Source organism: Lepidochelys kempii, chromosome 3 (genome assembly GCF_965140285.1).
Source record: "Lepidochelys kempii isolate rLepKem1 chromosome 3, rLepKem1.hap1, whole genome shotgun sequence".
Taxonomy (NCBI): domain Eukaryota; kingdom Metazoa; phylum Chordata; order Testudines; family Cheloniidae; genus Lepidochelys; species Lepidochelys kempii.
This window is the reverse complement of record NC_136382.1, coordinates 154722611-154748090: the sequence shown is the minus strand read 5'-3', so window position 1 is coordinate 154748090 and position 25480 is coordinate 154722611. Positions and strand designations below refer to the sequence as shown.

General features: G+C 42.3%; 2 protein-coding genes across 3 annotated transcripts in view; one reads left to right on the top strand and one right to left on the bottom strand.

The window, feature by feature from the left end:
• Window positions 1–902: 902 nt before the first annotated feature.
• Window positions 903–25286, bottom strand: SLC4A1AP (solute carrier family 4 member 1 adaptor protein). The gene is made up of 14 exons (XM_073338588.2): window positions 24194–25286; window positions 21011–21203; window positions 20117–20239; window positions 19033–19093; window positions 17988–18127; window positions 17536–17696; window positions 16249–16318; window positions 11184–11373; window positions 10645–10756; window positions 10004–10226; window positions 9024–9113; window positions 7685–7755; window positions 4690–4762; window positions 903–3497 (listed from the first exon to the last, which is right to left on the bottom strand). The coding sequence occupies exons 1-14, from the start codon at window positions 24953–24955 to the stop codon at window positions 3448–3450; spliced, it is 2319 nt and encodes a 772-aa protein (XP_073194689.1). The 5' UTR covers window positions 24956–25286; the 3' UTR covers window positions 903–3447.
• Window positions 24919–25480, top strand: part of SUPT7L (SPT7 like, STAGA complex subunit gamma) — a 19911-nt gene continuing 19349 nt past the window's right edge. For both annotated transcript variants that reach the window (XM_073338590.2, XM_073338589.2), the window contains exon 1: window positions 24919–25073. The gene's annotated coding sequence lies outside the window, so the exon portion shown is untranslated. The remainder of the gene's footprint in view (window positions 25074–25480) is intronic.

Here is a 25480-nt window from a genome sequence, read left to right as displayed (position 1 = left end):
ATAGGTCACCATCACAAAGTAGGGTGGGCATCTTTGAAGGATCACTGATGAAAGGCTTTGTGAAAGTGCATTCCGAAGATAATTTGAGTGAAGGGGAGGATATACTAAAAGAAAAGGGGTGATATGAAAAGAATATGCAAAGGGGAAGCAGGAGAAGGGTATAGGAGTGGTTTGTAGGAAACCTCAGGAGTTTAAACTGCAGGAGGAAGTGAACACAAAGATACTGGTAAGATAAAATTGTGCTGTGCCTCAGAGGGATGAGAAGCTTGAACTTGATCTAAAGACAAGGGAGTGGTGGTGTGATAGGGAAGATCAGGGAGAGGAAGCTAGTAGCAGTGCTCTGTGTAGACTGGAGTTGGTAGGGAGCATGGGATGCAGAGTCAAAGGAAATCAGGAGAAGCTATTTTCAATTAGAGTGCCTAGAGGGTACCCACCCTTATACTGCAGGGTAAAGGCAAGACTATCTTCCCTCTACATAAAGATGTAATAAAGACAGCTCACACAAGCAATGTTCTCTCTTCAGAAACCATCTGTACTATATTTATACAATAATATCAATAACACCCCCTATACCGTTAAGGGTTACACCTGTCTCTAGGAGTGTGAACCTGATACCTATGAAAGTGAGAGGCTAGTCAGATTAGTGCAGATAAGCACTATGCACATTTCTCCTGATCTGGAATTTCACAACTGCTGAAGTCTCAGGCTCCCTCCATACAGTTCTGCCAGTGCAGATCAGTTGTGACCTGCAGTTCCACTATTCTAGTCTAGGACATTCGTGAGCAGTTGTGTGCCAGAGTGAGTCAAAGTGTATGATAGTTTGGGAGAACAATCTTATTTTCACTTGCGATCAAAGACTAGATTTGAAGCCAGGCTCCAAGTGAAAGACTAGTCCGCTGAACTACAATTAGGCTGCATTTTTATTGAGTATGTCTAGTGAAAATATGAGACTGAACCTAGGTTTAACAGGTCATCAGAACCCAGAAACAATGCAATATATTCATGTTGGAAAGTATACATACACATGTATATACATATAGGCACACACACTGGGGTATCAGAAAAAGAGAGCTTTGACATTTCATTGCACTTAATTTCTATCATGATGCTGAGAGCATCTAATGCTAAATGTCACACTTAAATCAGAATGTAAAAGCTTGTAAAAACCTATGGCATTTATATAACTATATTAAATGTATAATTGTTTGACGTGAAACAGCAGAATGTGTTATGCAAATTATCAAACCAACTGCTTCACACACAGAGCTCCAAACCAAAATATTCTGAAGGCAGCTGGCCAGATATTAAGTGCTTAAAGGGCTTTGGATATGCCTTATAAATTAAAATGTATTTATCAGGTGAATACATAAAAGGAAGGTTTGTAGCAAGGGAAAGTAATTACGATAATGAGGTAAACATGTGGCAGAGAATACAATAATCATTTCCTCTGCACGGGAAATGGCAACTTTAGACAATTGGTCCTTGAATGCTGGAGAAAGCACTGTATCCTGACCACATGTTGGCACAAGCAGCAAGAACAAGTGTGTGGATGCTGTAGCTTACTGCAGAAACAAAGACCCGTCTCAACAGCTGGGCGACTGAATGGGCGGGTGTGAAATCACTCTTCTACACCAGGGTTTGATTTAAAGCCAGTGGCGTAAGTGTGGGTGAATTTTCAGCTTTATGGGAGCAGGGGGGGAGAGCGAGTTAATTATGAAGGGAACACTTCAGAGGTCCAGAGGAAAGGAATTGGACATAATACAGCTCATAGATGGAAGAGACCTTGACACAGCATGGTTTGTGCTTCACTAGCTCCATCTGCAGGTATTTTCTCTTTAATTATGATTTTAAAAGAACTGGTAAGAGGACATTGATGTGAGTGGACTTTGGTTACTAGGGAGAAATACTTTCAACCAAGCGGGGGCTTGAATAGGGGAATACAAAAGGCATCTGCCCAAACACACACTGCTGAAAAGATAGAAAAGCCTGAACTATTATGACCATCCTAGAAACACGTCTGATGAAAGAGGAAGGTGAAGAGACATGGTCAGGATAAAATTCATATTTTTAAAAGAAGAATTTCCTTATGTATAATACAACCACTACCGTAGCATTTTATAGAGCTACTTTACATAGGAAATGTTGGACTGCCTCAGACCTATGGTCAATTTAATCCAATATCTTGTCTCTTGACAGTGGCCAGCATCAATGCTTTAGAACAGTGGTGGGCACTTGTGGCCCATCAGGGTAATCAGATTGTGGGCCGTGAGACATTTTGCTGATGACAATCTGCAGGCACGGCCCTCGCAGCTCCCGGTGGCTGTGGTTTGCCGGGTTCCCGGACGCCGGTTCCTGGGCCACAGGTTGCCCACCACTGCTTTAGAAGAAGGTGCAAGAAACTGCATAGTAGGCAGATGGAGGGTAATCTGCTCCCATCAAGGTCTCTTCCTAATCTCTTAACATTTGGAATTATTTTAAGCCGCAGGTTTCATATTATAGATAAATGAGATATTAGATTCTTTCCAATACTCTTTTTCAGCATGAATTTTTATAGTTCTGGATATTCTTGTTATCCATAGAAAGGTCAAATCCCTCTTTAGTCCTCACTAAGTTCTTGGCTCCAACAACATTCTGTGGCAATGAGTTCCACAGTCTAATTATGCACTGAGAGAATTATCTTTTATCAATTTTGAATGTATCATTTTTCAAATTCATCAAATGTCCCAATGTTCTTGTGTTATAACACAAGGAAAACAGAAACTCCTATCTCCCTTTTCTAGAGCATTCGCTATTTTGGGGGCTTTTATCATCATGTCCCCTCAAATTTGTCTCTTTTGAAAGACAAATTGAAAATATTTGGATTGCTTGTCTTCATATGAGAGTTTTTCCATGCCTCTAATTATTGCGTTTCTCTCAGTGTTTCCAGCCAATTTCATGCTCTGGTTTTCTTGCACTATTCAGTGCAGAAATGCTTGAGTTCCAAAAGTTAAAAAGGATTTTTTTGGGGGGGCGGGGGGGAGAAAGAGGGGGTTAAAAATGTATTTTCTTTGAAATAAAATGTCATTTTAAGTATAATTTGGAGGCAAAAACACTAGTGTTCTCATTTTTATTGGATAAAACCAGCCTGGTATCACCTCATCAAGCTTATAAACATAAAGTCCTTACAAGTCTAACATTCCTATGCTGAATACAACGACCAGGCCAACTGCAGAAGGAAGAGGTGGAAAAATTTATATGTGCAAGGCTCAGGAATCCTTAGAAGTGTTTTAAAAACAAAGAACAAATTCAATGCTTGAGATAACTGTCTGAATTGGTGCTGATGCCATTCAGTCTTCAACAACATCTGAGAAGCTAACTCTTTCACCCCTCACTCAACTCTGTGCAGGAAGCTGTCCAAAGTAGCACGGTCCCTTAGACCTCAGAGCCCCTGCCTGGGGCCTGTGAAGCTTAATAGCCATATTTTTCATTCAGATGAGTCTTGCCATCACCGCTTTGACCTGATTGACAAGAGACAAAAATATATATATATTTTCTCTTCCAAGATCAACTCAGAGCAAAGAATGAAACTGTCTGCACAGAGCATACATTCGACAGGCAGAAAAAAAAGTATACCAACCCACACAATGGATACTACAATACTAATCTCCTTTTGATACATAAATTCCTGACAGCTGGGAGTTATATGCCTTTACAAGACTACATAATATCTTTCCTGTTTATTTGGTTCCTCCATTATGCCAGCTCAGACAGGAGACAAATCTGCCCATTAACAGCTGGAGACAGGAAAAGAGAGCTCCCTCAAAAAAGGAAGCTGGCTAGACACACCCAGTTCAGCCCCTCTTCTGGTCAGCTGAGCCAGGAATTTTGCTCTAGTTTTTACTAGTGCTAATGGAGTGCAGTCCTTCTGTTCACTTAGCTCTGGGATAGAGCTCTCCTCACTGAAGTTCCTTCCCCGTCTCCTCCCCCCTGTGAGGCCCAGCAATGTTTTAAACCCCTAATTATCTGTAATTTTGAGAAAGACTACCATGAAACCATATGAAATCTAATCTATGCACTTAATATGAAAAGCTATATGCATAAGCCATGCTCTCATTAAAAAAGTATAATTGAAAATTCATTGCATCATTAAAAATAACCACAGAAGGTTAAATCAAAACGATTTGAAGGTTAATTAGAAAAGTTAATCTTTACCTTTCACCCTCCACACAAATTGGATTTGTGCCCCTATTAAAAGTCATTCCATATCTCTGCCACAATAAGTTAATAAGGCTTGTCTCTCCAAAACATGTGATACGAGTTGTAGGAAGATTTGTGTTTCAAAGTTTTGGCCAAAAAGTCCTCACAAAAGTTTTAGAGGACCAATCCCACAGGTTGCGGAATGTTCCAATGACTTCAGCGAAAGTTGAGGCTGCTCAAAACCTCATAGGCTTTGATCTTCCTTTCAAATAATAAAACCACCACCATACTTGGCGTAATGAAGCGAATATAGAACTGCAGGAACTAATAGTAGCACATATAGCAGTGTGAAAAGTACATGGTTGTTACATGTGGTATTTGGGATGGGTGTATGTGTGAAATATCCATACTGGTTGATTTTTTTTTTGGGCCACACTTCAGGGACCTCAGGACTATTTTGCAAATGGATTCCTGATTTATTGGAGTAAGAAGTTAGAGGAAATTGCTTGGTACCTGCAGGAGGCATCCACACACAGTAGTCTGGGTCATCTTCTGGGTACTGCGAGGAGGAAAGCGCTTGCTGGAGCTGCAAAAAATAAAAATTGAGCAGACATTTTTAAAGATACAGCATTCCTAGCATAAAGTTCCCAAGTGTTTCAAATAGTCAGTTTTAAGCTGAAAAAAAAAAAAAGCTACCGAGAGGTGGAAGCAGTTTCCCTACTGTGAAAGGTCAATGAGGAAACAACAGGAGTGCAGTGGGCTGGTAACAGAGCCGGTCTGTCAGGGCGTGTCTACATTACCCTCGGCATCGACGGGCAGCGGGGGAGCGTCAGCTGTCAACTGACCACAGTGAAGACATCGTGATAAGTAGATCTCAGTAAATCGACTTCAGATATGTTATTCACATAGCTGAAGTTGCATAATTTAGATCGATCCCCACCCGCCCAGCATAGACCAGGCCTCAGAGCATAGACTGAAGGACAACTCCACCCTCCGATATAGCCATGAAATTCCCAATGAAGTCAGTAGGAGTTGAGTGTACTAACGAGGGCAGAACTGTTTGTTGCACTTGACAGCATTACAGATAATGCAAAACACAGGATTGTGTCCATGGTGTATGCAAATAGAGGTTACAATGAAAATGTTAATTTTTGTATTTGCTGACTCTCGAGGGTTTAAATTTGTAAGCTTAATGTTACATTGATGTCAATTTTACAATGAATGTCCCTGTTTAAAGGAAAAAGGGGAAGGTGAGACTTAAGAGTATTTAAGTGATTTAGGAGCACAATTCACACTGGGAAAAAAATAAAAATCATATTAAGGCCAACAGTTTCAAACTTGAATGCCTGAAGTTAAGCTGTTAAAATAAGAGTGGCCTCATTTTCCAAGGAGATATATGCTTCTAGCTCCCATTAATTTCAGTGGCATTTGTGACTGCTAAGTGCTCCTCAAAAATCAGGCTATTTTCATCGAGGCCTAAATATGGAGATAGCAAGTGAAAGTCAGGTTGAAAATTTAGGGCTGAAGCAGTAATCTTTTAACTGCTTTCATTTTTTACTTCCACAATTATGTAGTCAAAATCTAACAACTCCATAGTGAAACACTGAAAAACAAAACAAAAAAACCCAACCCACCTATATTTAAGTCTTTAAATCTACACAGAGCATACACTGCTTCAATAACTCAGCCAGAGGTTAGGGGTCTATTAGAGGAGTGGTGGGTGAGGGCCTGCAGTGTGCAGGTCAGACTAGATGATCATGATGGTCCCTTCTGACCTTAAAGTCTATGAGTCTATATTTACTAAGCATTGAATTTATGTACTGGTTATTACATAAAACCTTAATACAGATCTATCAGCATGATCAAAGCAATGTTTCAGTCCGTCAAATCTGTTTAATTTTCTAAAATTAACCTGGATTAGAGCCCTCTGGAAGATCTAGCCTCCTGGAAAGTGTCACCATGTAAAATTCAGCTCTCTTTATTCTTGTGCACAAAAAAGTCAAAATCTTTTCAGAAGGAGAAAAGACTTTTTCCAGTTTTGCATGACTCAGAAGTGCATAAAAAGATTTTTTCCTCAAACTTTAAAAAAAATGCTACCTTTGGTCTGAAACCCACTATGGAAAATATCAACCAAAAGGAGAGTGTGTGCAGAAGATCGCATGTGCAAAAAAGTGATTTGTAATGGGAATGTGAAGATAACCTAAGGTATTTAATATTATGAGAATACTATAACATTAGAATGCTTGGAGTGAATTAGTGCTGGTTAGAGGTGCTGGGTCTGACAGCCCTGGAGACTGGAACCTTCTAGTTATCCACAGAAGGGGTACAGCATGGATTGTAGCAGTGCAAATGTATTGACACTTCCCTCACTAATATGCTTCAACCTAGCTAAGGAGGGACCTCCTCTGAAGGATGTTCCCATTCAGTCCTTGGCCTCTTTGCTGGGATTGCTAACAACGGAATCAATTAATGCCAATGGAAGTATTATTTTGGATTAGCGGATCCTGCTAGTGACTGATGGGCAGTACATCTCTTTGCTACATGATGCAGTGTATTTGCATAGCATTCTATCAATTACAAAACCTACAACCAGAATGTGCTGCGTAGAAATTGCCACACTGGATAAACTTGTAGACCATCTAGTCCAGTACCCAGTCTCCCACAATGGTCAGTACCAGATGGTTTAGAGAAAGGTACAAGCCCCCATGATGCTAAATTATGCAGCAATATGCCCCCAGGAAGAGGTTCTTTCTAACCCCCAGCAGAAGTGGTTATCTTTATGCCCCAAAACATGGAGGGTTCATATCCCTTACAGATTTTTATCCTAGAAACAACTCTATCCTCCTTGTGAATGCACTGGAGGCCACTTACACCTTGTCTCCCAGTTACAATAAATTCCACAGCACTAACAATGGCCCCTTTCCACAACTCCCAAAAGGATGAAGTTATATTAAAGGCAAGACACGTGGACTACAGAGGTGGCCCCCAGGTTTTTGTCCAACAGTATCAGTTTTCCAGACTAAGACCTTTGCTGTGTAAGCCAGTGAGTGCAACATCCCACGCTAATCCACAAGAAAGCTCTGCAGACACAGGACTGGGCCTTGGAGCACGCCAATTTTTATGGCAAGTTGGAGCACATACAAGCAAATGAGAGATCACATCACTGTGACACAGCACAAACTGGAAAGGAAGCTTTGATGAATGGACTGGTGGTCTATTTTGACTGTAGCTTTTACGGAGCTCTGTCAATCCTGAAATGCTAGATCATAGCTTCTCAGCAGGCACGCTCCTCGGTGACTTGTAATAGCTCTCTATGCCTGCTGCAGCAGTAGTGTATTAGAAGACTAGTCTCACACACCATGGAAGAGACATCACTGTCACAAAGCTGTACTCCAACCACGTCACCAGCCCATTTCGCTCAGAGGGAATCTTTTAAATTAGACTGTTGACTTCTTGGGGCAAGGACTGTCTTCCTATGAGTGAGAGCGCGTCAGGTACCCTTACTTACCCTGCTTGGGCCATAAACTTTCGTCTTTTTCTTGGGGCTCTCTTCAAATGTCCTGCACGCGCTCTCAGACGCTGGGAAGAAACAAGATCTGTTTTATAGCACACGGTATTGCTCCTACATCACAAACCAGCAGCTCTATCAGAAATAAGTTTACAAAAGGCCCCCTTAAAAACAGACCTGTCAAAGGAAATGGTACATTAACCTTGTTGAACCAAAATTCAGTTCTTTTATCTGTTGAACAGGATCCTACTGTTATAAATTTATTGAGATTAAACAAACTACAGTTGTCACTTAAATGTAACGTATTCGATCCTCTATCTGGCACTCCATATATCCACCTGTAAGAGGTTAGGATCTAATAGGTCTTTTCTATCTGCAGTTACTATAATGATAAATTTTAATAGTCAAACAATTTTCTCCCTGCAGATTACAAGAGGATATAATACTGAAGCTGGAGCATGAAAGTGCCCTGGACTTCGGCCATCAAGGGTGTGTACTCTGGGCCATGAAGACCGAAAGCTACTTTAGGAAATACATGGAACCAACATACGAAAATGCCACTTCTCTGGGTACAGGAATATCAGTTAGTGGAACAGAATAGTGAGGAATCATGTAAGATGAATAGCCTTGACTCTCCTGCCATTTAACCTAAGTGACTCAAGATCTCAATCTCATCAGACATCAAAATTCACCCCTATAAGAGAAGAGGACAGTCTCCCTGAGGAATCTTAGGCTGCCATAGACTGTTAGGTGGGAGAGCAGAGTAAAAGAATTCATACAGATCTCTTCCAAATGTTTTGCATGCCAAGTCAGGCTTTGATCTTGAGGATCAGATGGACTTTTGTAAAATGCACGGTGACATTTGGTCAGCTCACAGTGCATGCTACTGCCATATGGTACTTGAGATTTGTATTGGCACAGATCTTCACATGCACTTCCCCTCTGACCAACTCTTAAGACAAGACAAGGAGGAGAAAAAGGGTGCATCATTTTTTATACTTGGTTCTTCCTCACAAGATCCTGCTGTCACGCTACTGCATTAAAATAACGTTGTATTTATATAGTGTCTTTCATCCAAGGAACTCAAAGCGCCTTACAGATTTGGAGGGGCGAGGAGAATTGAAATACAGAGATGAAGCGACTTGCCCAGATGTCACATATTTAGACTGTGGCAGAGTTGAAAATAGCCCTTACACCCCCTAGATTCCTAGTTCCCTGCTTCAGAAACTAGACAATGCGGTTTCCTTTTGCTAATTTGCACAGACAATAGCTCCTTTGAATACATTTTTAAGTCCATAATCTCCTGCACAATTGCTGAGCCCCACATTGCATTGCTCACCTTGAGACTTCTCTTGTGATAGGTCCACCTGATATTCATTATCTGGTGTCTTTAACCGATTGCTGATGGGCTGAGACTGAAAACCAATCTCTGGGGAAAACAGCCAAAAAGTCAACAGAATACACTTATCATCAGGCATCCTAAGAAGTAGAGCACTAGTATCACTGAAACACAATATACTCGAGTAAACTTAGCTGCATTCATTTCAGCACTGACATTCAAATAAAGGGACAATTCTCTCTAAACACCTAAAGAGTTTAAACATAGAAAGACTATTTCAATGCAACATTGGGAAGGGAGTTTAATTAACCTACAGAGCCAGTTTAAACTAACAACTTGGCCATATCGCACATGATACCATACATTAAAGCAAGGACGTAGAGTTGCAGATATGAGGGAACAAAATAACTTACTGCAATGTTATGGCTGAGTTTTCACATGCACAGAGTTGGTGAATGCAAAAGGGTTTGAATTTGTATATACAGTGTCACAGACACAGACAGTGTCAAGATCCTGCCATTATGACTTTTAAAATATTTTACCTCTTCAGTTTATAAACCTTCAAATGTATTCTTACTCTGAAATCTGTTTTCTTTTTAATTATGTTCCTTTACAACAATGTCATGTTCTAGTTTGTTACTGTAAGACACTCAAGTGCTGCACACACTGGTTTATCAATATAGCCCGTCACAATACAGAAAGATTTCTTTTCTTGTCTTTTTTTTAATCCCAAAACTATGGGAAATTTGCTGTTGTGCAGAGCTTTAATACAAAACCAGGTGAAACTCTTCGGTTCCTGGATCTGTTTGTGCCCAGAATGCTGAACTCATAGGCACAAAGCTGTGAAAAGGAAATCTGCAAAATGTCACATGAACATCTGTGAAACAAACCTCCAGAGCTTTGGGCAACTCTGAAAAATCCAGTAGTTTATACTCTCATAACCTAATGCAGGGAAAAGGGAAAAAGCAGTCACTGTTTACCATGGGTGGGTTCCACATTCTTGCTAGGAGAACTGGCAGGAAGACTAGTCTCTTGTTCTGCTTCTTCTCCTGCCATTTTCATCTCTGCTTTTTGTGTCCTGATATTTGCTGCTTTGATTTCCTGCTCCTTATCTTCATCCTCTTCTTCTTCCTCCACTTCAGGCCCATTATCTTTCATTTTTAACAAGCTTTCAGGGATAACTGGACGTCTGAGAGGCAACTTCTGTGGCGTAAAAGCAAACTGATGTAGCAGTGTTTAGGTAATCTGATGACGAGTGCTATAAAAAACCCTGAGATATATAGACAGGTTGATACAGAACGGCCACAGACAGAGAAGACAGGACAAAGCATGTGTGTTCCACACATAGGAAGAACTAGGAAAGAAGTGCCAAATGGATGACGAGCTATTTTGTCCTAAGGAAAGGTATCAGTGCAGGTGAAAAAGAAGAAGAGATACAGTCATTGTCCCCAGAAAAGCAGGTCATAGTTTTTTGGATAGTCCTATTGGGAATTAAACCAATAATGCATCTGAATTTAACGAAAAGGCCAAGAAGAATAGAAAAGAAAGTGAAGGGAAAGCCAACGACCTAAGGAAACGAAAGCAACAAATACCTGAAAACCGGCCTCTTCATCCAACTTACCCCTAGGTTTCCAGTTTTCAGTTTGAATTTTCTTCCCCCTTTCATTGCACCAAAGAGAGGCAGTGTTAGCTTTTTAGGCTTGTTCTCCATTTCCATACCATGACTCCCAGTCCTAACAAAATTAGATACAAAGAAAAGTGATTAGCAAATGCACAGTCTACAGTAAATACCTAAGCATCAATCTCTTCTATTTAAGAACAGAAACATTTGCGGAACAAAGGTGATGCTATGAAACAAGAACTCAAACCTGTGCTGTGTGATGCTTCTGCAAGACATGTTATTAAGAAACACCACTGTGTGTGCAAGCAGGTGTTGATCTTACTGCTTTAACTCCACTGTTGCTGCATCTCTCTGCAGCATGCCTTTGACATGGCTATGGGTCAGTGGCACACTGACATGCCAAAGTGACATTTCAGATGTACCACAGGAGGTGGTACCCATTGTATATTTTGCTCTTTCTACATTTTGGCAGCATTTCACTTGCCAGGATAGCACAATTTCATATGGACAATATACAATGATTATTGATGTAGACTCACTGTGGCTTCAACTCCGGCAGCTCTGCAGGTTTAACAATCTTTATTAACCCTTTCAGTCTCTGCTGTTCTTGCCTCAATTCAAAGGACCGCAAGCGAAGCTTCTTCCTCATTACGCTGTCTAAGGAGCAGCCTGATTTTATTTCAGTCATGAACTCATCCAAGGAATCCTGAGAAGCCGGCTGGGATTGGGCTGGGCAAGAGGATTGCAAAATATACAAGGTAGCGGGGGAGGCGGGGGAAATAGAAAAAAAGATGAGTCTCATACCCACCAAATTTAACCTTTAAAGATTGCAAAGTGTGTCATGGGGCAATATAAGTACCCAAGACAGATAAATAGTTAATACACCACCCTCTGTGCAAAACTCTCACCATTCAGCTAAATGATGGGCCAAATTTGTCCCTGGGAAAGAATTCAATGGAGTTCTCTAAAGGATGAATTTGATTCTACCCATTTTAGTCTGTGTAAACCCACTTCTGAATTTGTGAATGTTAACTCAAGTAATCACCCCCTTGAAGTCTGTAAGTATTTCCTATCTTACTATAAAAAATACTTCATCTGTGACTCCTGTTCAGACAGCCTTACATACTGTTACTTTGGCAATGTTTTCTAACTGGGAAGGCTGATTTATATTAGGGAAAATAAAGGAATGGATTTTTGCCTCCCAAAGGTGAGAGAGTCCATCTCTTTGCAGACATTGCTGATTCCTCCCATATATGTAATAACAAAGTTGTTTCTTTTGCATCTCAAATTTTGGTTCATGAGGCTTTAGAGCCTCAGGTTTTTCTTGCTAACCCATGACTTAACAAGGATCAGAAAAGTTCTTTTCTTGGATTTTGACAATGCTACAGGATTTGCAACCCTTGAGTTATGTCAGAGGCAGACAATGAAGAGAACTAATTCTGTGTTGTCAGAATTTCTGAGCCCTTGCTGTTCGGTAAGAACTTCTGCCTCATTTTTACTATTATATGCTATGCTAAAATTCAGGCAAACTTAAATCTTTGTAACTGTATGATTATGTATGCATGTAGATATGTACGTGTGTCTGTACGCAATTATGTAATTTGCAAATTTTTAAATATCTGTCCTAATTATAAGCCAGGCCGAAGTATTTTTAACTTTCAGTCCTAATTAACTCAGCCTTAATTATAAATCAGAATTGGTTGAATGTAATTAAAGATGATTTTTTTTTTGGCTTTGTTTAAATTTTTTGTGATTAGTATATTTTTGAAAGTGATTGTAAGGAACTATTAAGCATTTCTTCTAGTTATGCAAACATTTTTAAAAGGCCTCAGTTCATAAACTGGGTATTTCTGATATAGAACAAAATATAGTTTCAAGTTTAACACACACACAAAAGCTGTAGCAGCATGTAACAGTAATTACTCAAAGATCACTTAGTTAATAGGATGCAAGGAATTATTATTACTTGGTATGCTATGTGCCCTAATGTCCCTTAGGCAGATGATATATCAATGTTAATAAAAACGTATTGTAAGTAGTCCAGCCAAAGTAGCTCTCATTAAGTCTATTTCTCTCAAATATAATTACTTTACACTGAGTTTCAGAGTAACAGCCGTGTTAGTCTGTATTCGCAAAAAGAAAAGGAGGACTTGTGGCACCTTAGAGACTAACCAATTTATTAGTGAGCTGTAGCTCACGAAAGCTTATGCTCTAATAAATTGGTTAGTCTCTAAGGTGCCACAAGTCCTCCTTTTCTTTTTACACTGAGTGTGAATCAGGACAAAAGCTACCCACGAACTGACTGTTTGAACCTTTTAAAAGATAGAGATACTGTATGTCAGTATTCACCCTTATGTGCATAAGGATGCCTACAAAATAACCTTGAATTAAAGGTGTGTATATAGATATACACACACACAGCACTTTTACTACTAAACTTACACACATTCTGCACTGTATGATGCATTCTTAGAGAGATGTTTAGCATACCACCAGATTAAGTATCTGAACTTTGAAGTAAGCCGGTGAATAGACATGCATGCTCTAGACTCAAAAAGATCCTGACCTGGGAAAAACCTTGAAGAAATCAATGGGAATTAGATGCTCAGCACCTCACAGGATTGGGCCTGAAGTTGGGCACAACGGACCAGCCCAGAAAATCGATACCTACAACCCTGCCCCAGTGCAGAATGGATTAGTTGTCTCTGCCTAAAGTGCTGCCACCATTTCAAAATAGAGACTCCGCAACGCGTAAGTGGATGTGGAAGTTTCAGCAGTGGGTGGCAGCTACAGAGGACAGCCGTGTCCCAGGTAAATACAGCTTTGGACAAACCAGTCTGTCCTCTGATGAGCAAATGCACAGCAGGATCTATTACCTCAGCATCACAAAGGGAATCTCTACCCCCCTGCTGCTTGAGGGACCAGATTTCCCAAGCTCAGGCTATGGAATGCAGTTCAGTCTTTTTCTTAGGATGTGGTATCTGCAATCGCACAGAAAATTGCTGGGGAGATGAAAATTAGTCATCACTAGGAGCAGGATTAATCATGGATATTGTATTTTATGTTATATGGACAAAAGCTCTAGGGCCATTTACTTCACTATCAGCTTGTCCGTGAAGAACATTATCATCGCTAACAAAAAATAAAAGTGAAAATCTCTGTGTATTTGATTTTCATTCAGCTGCACTGAAGTATGAGAGCGTTATCAAGCTTCCCCATCAGTAGGTAGTTCAAAATGAGTTTACAAAGCAATCTGTAAACCTCTATTGATGTCGCTCTGACAACCACTTAATTTCTACAAGTGCTGGGTAAGAGGTACAGTAATTCAGCCTGTCACTCACTCGTCCATCTTTCTGGAGTGCTGCCCTTAGAGGCCAGACATGTAATGACTCAGAGAAAGCCAAAGCTTGATAAGGTTTCACAACCTTAGTATTGACAGACTACCAATACAATGATAAAAATCACCTATTGTTAGTGTAAGTGCTCTCGGAAGCTGTAGGCCAGCACCTATGGTTAATGTGAGCTACCAATTTAAATTGCAAAGAAAAAAAGACATGCAGCCAATACAAGGATTAAAATAGACTGGCCAGTGATCTAAGACTAGTTATAGTCTATCCTGGCCCAATGTCAGGAAAGCATTGTTAAACTGAGGTACCAAAGTAGCCCCAGTATTGTTTCAAAGTAAGGTCTGATACCTCGCAGTCTGACAGGTCTAGCAATAAATGCTGGCATTCCCAGTGTTCCAGGGCTATAAAGGATTCATGTCCACCTCAGTGAGTCATGACACGCTGGAATTAACAGTACTAAATGCTTTCAGGTTCAGATAGATTTTCCAAGCAATGGTCCTGGACAAATGACCAGAAACAAAATTGTTGATCCAAACTGGCACTGGTATTGGGTTGGTTTACCAAAATGAAATAGCGGACCATATCATGCAGACATAAAAGTATAGCTACCATAAGTTGAAATATATTACCACCTGGAAGACTCTACAATTCTCAGAGAAATCTTACTCACACAAGGAAGACCCATCCTTTGTTTATACAAACTATTTCTGGTAGAAAAATGTATAAACAAACAACTAAGTACATTTCCCCCAGATAACACCTGGCCACATTACACATAGCCTACAAGTACATTTTGTCTCAACTTTTTCTAGTGGACTTTTTATGTGCCCAATATTTGTTTTGTTTAAAGAGACAGTCAATTTGAATTTTTTTTAAATTCAGCTTACAATTTAAAGGCTGTTCACTAAAGATTTTTTTTTTTTTAAATTCCCTTTTGATAAAAAAGAGGGGAGGAGAGTTTGCATTTCCTTGCTGCATTATCAGGGTCTTTTGAGTGGGTCCAAGAGCAATGACACAAAATGTCCTTGGGAATGCACCTGCCTGCTGCCTCTTCACCTTCTGTTGTTGCTAACAATAAATACTTGCTTGCAGAGCCTGTGGAAGAGTATAATTTTCTCCCTCCCAACTGCATCTCATGAGAGTGATGCAACTAACCATTAGGAAGCAGTGTAACAGACTATTCAACAAGTGCCGTCAAATGTACAAAGTAAATCTGAAAAAAAGACAAAAATATGCTTTCCCGTCTGATCTTTCATTCTAGTAAACATAGCAGTTACTAAAATAAAAGAAGGTATAAAATTTGCAGATGGAGGTAGGATTTTTGAGTGACAGCATCCTTTTAACTACCTCTATGAAATGCAAGAGCACATTATTGGCAGACAAATTTAATGTATTTACATACACCTATATTCAGGGGTCATTCCACAAGGAACCCTGAAGACAGAACCTTTTGTTTCCAGATATGCTTGCAGGGGATGAGGGGATTGGTTAAAGTTCTCTAGGATCCCCTAACCTATTCCTCACAGAGTCTCAAAAGCTTTGCCTTATAGTGCTCCTCTCTTTGAGGAAGGTTAGGCCTGACTTGAGTTGTGGAATATGACCATCTCACCTGACAGTAGCTTTCCCCTACACTACACAGACCCACCCCAGAAGAGCAAGGCTGGAACCCAAACTCTGACCTCATGTGGCAGCAAGTTGCAAATTCACCAGACGAACACAGGGTCCTAAACTTCAAGTACTTTCACTGTGCACTTTTCAGTTTTTCTTTGCTTTAAACTTTTACATCTGCAGTGACAAAGATGACCTGAATAGAGACCATCTGCAATTTCAGAATCCTTTGGTCTTTTGTTTCCTGCAAAAGGATTTGGAGCTTGTGGAAGAATTCTCTTCAAATAGGATTGGTGTCACAAACATGGTTAACACCGATGAGCACTAGTTTACCTTGTTAAACTCATCTAGCTAGTACACCCTCCTCCCCTTACCCGAGAGGTTATGTACAGTTAAGATACTCATTAACAACAAATGCAGGGAACTACATCTATATTGTCTACTGTCTGATCCTGTGTACTAGATTAGGTACTCTCTTTGGGACTGGTGTGAAACAATAGTGAGCAAAATGACCTGTAAGTATGCCTGCTTCTAGATTCCACTCCTCCATTTTCATTTAGCAACTATATGTAAGACATATATACATACTCTGCCCTCTCCTCCACAGCGCTCCCTAAAGCTCTTCAATCAGGGATACTTGGTGCCTTACCTTTCCCTGAAACCTTCAGCTTCTCTGTTATCTCAGAAAGTTCTTTTTCAGCTGCATTTAACTTTGCAACCTACGAAGAGCCACACAATTAAAAAACATTTTCATTTTAAAGATGTTATTTTTAAAATAAGTTATTCTTAAAACCAATATTCTACACATTATCCTGTCTTTACACTGCTGATCTTTGGCCAGGAGGTTACTGGCTCAAAGGACTGACTCTGCTCCTAAACCATTTCTCATCTCATTTTCCTCCTGAAGCATCAAGATGTGCACATGCCTGGGTAACCATGTTATATTGTCGTCACCCTTGTCCTTCCTTCTCACCCTCCTTGTCTGAGTATGACCCTAACTTGTCAAGCCAGGTTCAATCCACTTTGTATGGTCTTTGAAGCAGGGACCAGATCATCTTGTTTTGGGAGGTACCACGTGCACTTTCGACACTTGGAAATTATTTTGTGATGGCCTGAAACTGTTTGTGTCTTTGTTCTGATACTCAATTCACCCACCTCTCTGCCCTGTCCTGTCAAGCAGAAGAAAAACTGCACAGGCAAGCACAATTATAGTACATTTCCCTAGAATAGAGTGTGCACTACTTTCTGGTAACTCATGAGCTGAATTTATTATTATTTTCACAGCTCTGATCAATGAAGTTGCAAATTCCTCTTGCCTCCCCTAGTTTGTGTGTGAGAATTTAGGGCTCATGTCAGATGACTGACTGGCCTGGGGACTGAAGTCCTCTATCCACAGAGCAGGCACAGCAGAGACAGCAGCAGAGCAAACTTCCGTAGTACTGCCTTCCCTACACATCTCAACCTTAAGCAGGCGCTGTTCTATGATGAGAAGACTTGTTCTCCACGTACAATCAGTCCTCCTCCTTTCTGCTGAGGCTGCTAGTAGAAGTTAAGTTGTACCAAAAGTGGTGGCAGTTTCTGTGTTCACTCAGTTAGACTGGGACCACCAGCTAAGTGCCCACATGCTACTGAAGTGCTGGTAGCAGCAGCTTTTCTGGCACTTCCATCCTGTGCTGGAGTCAAAAGGTTCCATGCATACGCCAACACCAATCTTCAACCCTCCAAGTCTCTTGCTCTATAGACACGGAGCCCTACTGACTCCACTCCAGGCTGATCAATTGGTAATTACAGGCCTGAGATGGTATCAAAGCACTGTCTAACACAGAGCAATTTAAAATCACTTTGATCTTTCTTTCCAGCAACAGTGTATGCAAGACTGATTATAGCCTGAAGCTAACAATGCCCTGTCTGGCTGATAACCTGACGTTCTTCTTACCAGTGAATCAAAAGTCTCCGGCTTCTCTTCTATTTTCCCAGCTTTTTTCATTCTGTTCAGTCGTTTCTTTTCAACAACCCCAGTTCGGTCAAGGAAGGTGTCATCATCACTGTCATAAAAGTCCTCCTCTTCCCAGTTCTTTGCTTTCCTTTTCCGGGATACTGAGAAGGGGGCGGGGGGGGGGAGAGGGGAAGGCAAGGAAGCGAAAAAGTTAAAAGCTCTTGAAAAAGAGAACAGTTTGAAGCTAGTCATCTACATCGTTGATTTAAGCCTACCTAGTCTAGTTAGTACCACATAATTGACGAGATATGTAACACATAGACTGGAGAACGCAAGATTGTTTAAATCAACTCTAGGCATATGCAGCAGGCTCAAGCTTTCTCGGCAACTAGAAGCCGCCCCTCAGAGAGCATCTTCTAAATAGCTACCAAAGAACGTGACCAGTTACCGACCTGCCTCTTGCCGCAGCACACCTCTAGCATCCAGTATTCGGCAAGCTTCCAGCGCGCACTGTATCATTGCTTCCTTTTTCTTTCCTGAATGGATAGCCTCTGCCACCAGCTGCTTCCCTGATGCATCATCCACAGGCAACCTATTCAATTCAGAGTTACAGAACAGCTCTGAGACACTACTAGACTCCTACGTTCTTTATGTTGGACATCACTCTTTCCATCCCACGCTATTCTCTTTTTCAGTAAATATTTTCATGTTACAATTTTTTACAACATTAGTCAAACCAGTTAGTTTCCAAAAAACTTTCAGGCAAATCTTTAACTAGCCTGAGGAACAGGACTTCCTACATCCAATCCCAGGCCATAGCAAAACAGCACAGACAAGCCAAAGGAACTAATTTAGGCCCCAAAGTACTTTTAAACACTCCTGTCCTGTAAATTACCAATACTAGAAATTAACATTATGCCATACTGGAGCAGAGATTGTCAAAATGGTATAAGCCATTCCAAGCTATTCTATTTGGTCATAAGCTATCAGACCTTAAATGTCACACCATTCCAATTACAATCTTGCTTTCCCCTCATCAACACCAACATGATGTTAGTGGCCTCTCTGAAGAGCCTCTGAAACTAGAAACCACTGTTTTATACCATCTGAAAGAAGGGAATCAGATTTCAAATACTATAAAGCATGAATTTCTATCTCCATTAGTTTGTGAGATACTGCTAGCTAAATTCTTCCTCGCATAATATTTCAAAATTGTTGTGTTTCTCACAGCAGGGACAATTGAAAGAGTTGTCACAATTTGATGTTCCTGGGGGATGGAAAATAGGTAAGCAAGAAAGACTTAGGGAAAGAGTACAGACACTAAACTAGGTAATGATCCACCCATCATCCTTCTATTTCAATTTCAATGCTTAAGCCTAATCTCATTTTGGTCTCAGCTGCAGATGTACCAATCAAACAAATGACTCTCTCCGCTTCTGCTTGTGAAACTGAAAGGAAAGCCTCTAATTTCAGAAAGTCAACGCATAGTATACCTACTTAACCCTGCAGAGCCAGGTATTGTGTCCATGGTCATCATATTCATACTCTAGTTCTTCTCCTGTACAGGAAATAAAGAAAAAAGTTGATGCAGCTGCCCACATTGTAAAAAGCAGCAACCACTACTTGTGGTAGGGGATGATAGCGAGGATTAAAGGAAAATAACCCCTTTTGTGCTTGATACTCCCCTGCTTATACATCAACAGATTGGACTTGCTCTTAGCCACCACAACATCCTGGGCACTTTGTTACCCACTGTGACCTTAAGTTCTTTTCTGAGTCATGACTTTCCCAAACACACTCCCCCACATCCTAAGAACGACCCGTATTCTTGGTTCATCGTTTGTGACCTTACATTTTCTTATATTAAAACATATGCTGTTAAAGGGAGCCAAGCTTACAATGAGATCCAGATCTCTCTGTAGAAGCAAACTGTCATTATTTAACACTCCACCAGTATTTGAGTCATCTGCAAACTTTACCAGCAATGATTTTAAATTGACGTCAAGTTGTCACTGCCTTCTGTTTTTGCTGCTCTGTAATACTTTCCTATAAAGCCTCATATCATAACCACCATCCCCTAACCAGATGGGTCTGAACTATGAAGCCTCTGGATCCCTTAAACATTACTTTTGAGAGTTGGTTGTAGAAGGGGTGTCACTCAAGAATGATTCAAGGTGCTTACACAATTCCCAGCCTGGGAGCCAGGAACAAAGTTTGAACTCAGAATATAAGAACAGCCATGCTGGGTCAGAACAAAGGTCCATCTAGCCCAGTAGCTGTCTTCCAACAGTGGCCAATGCCAGGTGCTTCAGAGGAAATGAACAGAACAGGTAATCATCAAGTGATCCATCCCCCGTCGCCCATTCCCAGCTCCTGGCAAACAGAAGCTAGGAACACCATCCTTACCCATCCCGGCTAATAGCCATTCATGGACCTATCCTCCATTAACTTATCTAGTTCTTATTAGAACCTTGTTATAGTCTTGGCCTGTGCGTTGTGTGAAGAAATACTTTATGGCATCACCACATGCACCACTATCGGGAAATGCTCTGCTGACAAAGGACAGACACAATACACATACCTTCCCTTTCAAAGAAACCCTGCAGCGCCTTCCTAGGGTCCTTCAAATAAAAGGCTTCTTGCTCCTCCTGAAACTCTATGGCAATAGGATTTTCTTCAACTTCATCTTCCTCGGCATCTTCCCCTGGAGGAAAGCATGCACAGAAGTGCAGATGAAATAGGAAAGGAGGTTGGGAAGAGATGCAAGTAAAATTCAGCATTCATCAGTGTGAAAAATATGAGCCGCAATTCAGAAAAACCCCTGTATAACAAGTTTTGCTTAACTTTTACATTCTTTTGATAAGTTACCCTCACAGATTCACCTGCCTTTTGCTAGTAAGGTTAAGTATATAATAGTAGTTTACCATTTTAAAGACATACTTAAAGTATTGGAATTTTAGCTATTTAAAATTATGGTCCACTTTGTCAGCTCTCATATGCTGTCTTGAGAGGGTCGGTTTTCTTGAGAATTAAACCACAAAAATTAGAAAACCCAACCTTACTGCCAAACAAACACACACATTCAAAGAATTCAGTTAGGGCTAACTCCACTGTGTAGTGGTCTCCAGCAATTGTATACATTACATTTGCTGCAATAATATACACAACATAGCAGAAGTTAAGGACAGAGCATAAACTTCAATTCTTAGTTTCTTGCCTTTTTTGGTTTGAAGTCAGACCTTTAAAGTTGTGTTTTTTGTTTGGGCATAGATCTCCTTCTGTCTCTTCCACACAAACTTACTTACACCAGCAATCCTTTTTATAAAAAGGAAATGATTTTTGTCTTCGAAAAACTCTCATAATAATACACCACTGCAGCTGGAATTCAATGCTTAGTTTTCATCTCTCTAGTTTTTGCTCAAAAGACTTTAGGTCTTATTTTAGCAACTTCATTCAGGGGTACAATATCTCTTACCCATTCCCCATGAGCAACTCATATCATTACTCTGACTGCTCTCATTTCTTTTCTCTTCCTTTTCTTCTTGTTCATCTTCATCTGAGTCCTCGCCTAACATTGTCTTCTCTAGCTTTGCCTGTTGCTGCTTGTGCAGAGCCTTCAGCTGAGTCACAGTTAGTTCAGACTCAGACTCCTGATCCTCCTCAGGTCCCTGCAGCACAAGACACAGACAATATCTTTAAAGAGTGCATCTGGAAAAGATACCATTTTGTAACAGAAAAGCAAATTATTCTAGGATACTGTCAATCTCTCTTTACATTTTTTTTTTTTAATAAAAAGTTCAGTTTACCTATTGTACTCCATAACCCTAAATCCCCTGCTACCGGACACAGTAAATTTAATTTCCTGTCTAAAGACGAGCAGCATTACAGATGCAGTGTTCGATTCAAGATGTGGCTGCATTTTAATGGTAGGACAGGTGACCCCTATATATCCTTTAATTCACAAGGGTGTGTTTAAGTATGAGTAACTAATGCTTATGAAGCGCTTTGAGAGCCTCAAAAGAGCCTGTTATCACTACTTTTAATAAAAATTTTCCTGGACTGTTAGGCATTAGTGTTTTAACTCCTAGCAATATCATACTGCTAAACTAGAAAATGAAACTGATTGCTTTAGTTCCTTTTTCTTTTAATACAAAAAACCCCCCAACAAAAACAGATTTTAACTCTTAAATTTGATTTTTTAATTTAGATTAGTTTTATAAAGTCTGCATTTGCCAAAGCAGCACATGCAAGCTTTTCTGCAAAAATGCAACTTTCCAAGATATGCAGTGAAAGAATTGGATGCATATCTTGCTGCAAGAACTAAACATACAACGAAGACAACAAAGGCACTCCTCATGCAATCTACACTACAGGACCATATAGCTAACTTGTCACTTTGGAGAAAACAAAACAACAACAAAAATGTTCCATCTAGTTTGATGCTCCGTTTCTGAGCAGTGACGGGTACATTATACTTCAGAAGGTGATTCTTTTTTCCAGTCAATGATCAACCAAGCCAATTAGAGAGCATTTTTACAGGTGGTGAATCAAATTCTTTCCCATTTCCCACAATTCTAACCTATTTTCTTAAGTTGCTGAATAAGGAAGTTAAGCTACATGAAATAGCGTCCTTAAAAGGATGCTGTCAGTTTGAAAGCTGGTCAGTTTCAGGGTTGCCAATTCTTGCAACTTTATCATAGCTTTTACAAGGGGTAAACACTGAGATGGCAAAATCTGCAGACAATACAAAACTACTCAAGTCCCAAACAGACTGTGAAGAGCTACAAAAGGATCTCACAAAACTGGGTGACTCGGCAACAAAATGGTAGATGAAACTGAAAGGTGATAAATGAAAAGTAATGCACGTTGGAAAACATAATCCCAACTATACATATAAAATGATGGGGTCTAACGTAGTCGTTACCACTCAAGAAAGAGATCTTGGATAGTTCTCTGAAAGCATCCAGTCAATGCGCAACAGCAGTCAAAAAAGTGAACAGAATGTTGGGAATCATTAAGAAAGGGATAGATAAAACAGAAAATATTATATTGCCTCTATATAAATCCCTAGTACACCCACATCTTGAATACTGCATGCAGATGTGGTCACCCCATCTCAAAAAAGATATTAGAATTAGAAAAGACTCAGAAAAGGGCAACAAAAATAATTAGGGGCATGGCCCAGCTACCACATGAGGAGCTATTAATAAGCTTAGGACTTTCAGCTTGGAAGAGAGACAACTAAGGGGGATATGATAGAGGTCTATAAAATCATGACTTGGGTGGAGAAAGTAATTAAGGAAGTGTTATTTACTCCTTCTCATAACACAAGAACAGTAGTTCTCAAACTTGTGTACTCGTGACCCACCTTCACATAGCAAGCCTCTGAATGTGACCCCCCTTAAATATATAAAAAGGCATTTATAACACCATTAAAATGCTGGATGCAAAGCGGGGTTTGGGGTGGAGGCTGACAGCTCACGAACCCCAGTCTGAGAACCCATGCACAAGAACTAGAGGTCACCAAATGAAATTAATAGGCAGCAGATTTAAACAAACAAAAAGAAGTATTTCTTCACACAATGCACAGTCAACCTGTGAATTCTTTGCCAGAAGATGTTGTGAAGGCCAAGACTGTAATGAGGTTCCAATAAGAACTAGATAAGTTCATGGAGGATAGGTTCATCAATGATTATTATCCAGGATAGGCAGAGATGGTGTCCCTAGCCTCTGTTGCCAGAAGCTAGGAATGGGTGACAGGGGATGGATCACTTGATGATTACCTTTTCCGTTCATTCCCTCTGGCCACTGTCAGAAGAAAGGGTACTGGGCTCGATGGACCTTTGGTCTGAACCAGTAAGGCCATTCTTATGTTTTTACAATGTCTAGTGCATTCTTAATGCTCCAGTTCCTGGAATCACGTGAACGTGAGAGACTCAACTTTTTTAAAAAGTGAGTTTCTTGCCTTCATGGTTGCAAAGCCAAGCCTGAAAATGTGACCCAAGTGCACACTAAATACTGAGAAGCCAGAAGACTAAGAAAGAGACTCTGAAATATTTTTTCAGAGTCATGAATTTTAACTCATGATTTCTGAACACATGGGTTTGACACAGCTGTAACTGCAAAGAGTGAGAGTCAGACTCTGTGTACACTCAGGGCAGCATGTAGAGCACAGGAATGAACATACGAATGAGTACCCGCTACAGTGAAAGGCGGGTTCCATCCACACTTGTCCGATGGTGTGCAGCTACAAGGGTGGCAGTAGGATGCTACAGAGCTAACAATAGCAGCATAGACCCGAAGGGCATGGTTTGGGTGGGTAGAGCCCTGCGGGCCACATACCTAGGTTTAAGTACATATGGAACTTTGCTCTATTCCCTTAAGCAGAGCTGCTATTAATTAATCCCGGTGCTAACTGGGCACGCAGTCTGTACTCTGCGCATCACTGCGCGTGCAGCCCCACTTTCAGAGGCATTTTTGGTGTTGCCTGGGGACAGTTTTGGGGGCTTACAGCTCACAGACAACCCCCGCCCGCCCCCGTACCATAGGGACTGGAACTAGAGGCGCCGCTGCACTCCCTGGCTTGAAGCGGTTCCCATCCTATACAGGATTTACCCGTTTGGGTCAATGGCTCTCAGCGCCCCCGCTCCGCACCCACCTGCAGCACGAAGAGGCGGGAGCTGCCCCCGAAGCGCAGCGTGTGCCCCACGCGCACCCGGCAGTAGGTGCGGGGCGGGAGCCGGGCCTTGTTGAGGAAGGTGCCGTGGGTGCTGTCCAGGTCGTAGACGTAGAAGCCGGGCTGGGCCTGGCCGCGGTACTGCAGCACGGCGTGGTGCCGCGACACGGACGGGTGCTCCAGGGCCAGGGCGCAGCCCGGCAGCCGCCCCACCAGGAACCAGCTCCTGCCCTCCAAGCGCAGGCTGCCCACGATGACGCCGCCCTTCAGGGTCTCCAGGCCGTAGCCGGCCTCGGCCGGGGGGCAGGTGCCCCACGGCGGCTCCTGGTAGCGGGGCCGCGGGGCCGCGGCGGGGAGGGGGCCCGGGGCCGAGCTCTGCTCCCGGGGCTGGGGCGGGCTCTCCGCCGGCGGCTCCTCACTCGCTGCTTCCCCCTCGGCGTCCCGGGGAGCGGCGTCCACCTCCTTGCCGCGGAGCGGGACCGCCGGCGGCAGCGCCGGTCTCTTGAAGGCCCCGAAGTCGGGTCCCTCGGCCACCGGCTCCATCCCTCTTGGGCTCGGCCGCCACCAGCCGAGCGGGTCCCCCCCGACACCAACCCCCCCCGGAAACCTGCTCCACGGCAGCTCGGGTTCCGCCCGCGTCTCAGCGCCGCAAGGGCTCAGAGCCCCGGAACCAAACAAGCCGGGGGAGGAAGAGGGCGGCGAACACCCCCAGCCTCCGGGCAGCGCGGGACGCCGGGGGGCCATTTGCGCCCGCGGAACATCGTTTGCATCCGGGTCAGCGGCAAGTCGGAGTCGGTCGGTCGGTTGCGAGATCTCCACAGCGGGAGGCGGCCGGCCGGCGTCTGTTGCGGGCCGGGGCTCGGTAAGAGCGGGGCGGGATCCTCTGCCCCGGCCCGTCCCCCTGACCTACGGGCCCCGCTCCCTGGCTCCCCTGCAGCCGGGCCGCAGCGCTCGGAGCTCCGGGGGCTGCTCCCGGGCTTCGCCACTGACTCGTTGCGCGGTCCTGGTCCGGCCCCTCTCGGCCAGTGGGGGCTGCCGCCCCCAGCACGGTGCAGCCGCGTGCGGGGCCCGGACTTCCCTAAGGTCTGGAAAGCCCGTGGGAGCCTGTGGAGGAAAGCGCTGCTGGGAAGAATACTTCGTGCCCCTGCAGCCAGCCTGGGGCTCCGTCTCCGGGGAGGGGTTATAGACCAGCCCCGCCGGCTGGGGGAGTGGGGGTGGGAGTAAACTAAGGCAGTAAGTCATATGGTTTGTTCCAAAGTCTTACTGCTC

Bases quoted from the DNA above. Each gene is read 5' to 3' on its own strand.
- SLC4A1AP (XM_073338588.2), bottom strand. From the start codon at position 24,955: ATGGCCCCCCGGCGTCCCGCGCTGCCCGGAGGCTGGGGGTGTTCGCCG. The intron at 17,697-17,987 runs GTCGGTAACTGG...CCCCCTTCTCAG, and splicing joins TGTGCTGCGGCAAGAGGCAG to TATCCCGGAAAAGGAAAGCA. The intron at 10,227-10,644 runs GTAAGTTGGATG...TTTACGCCACAG, and splicing joins TGAAAACTGGAAACCTAGGG to AAGTTGCCTCTCAGACGTCC.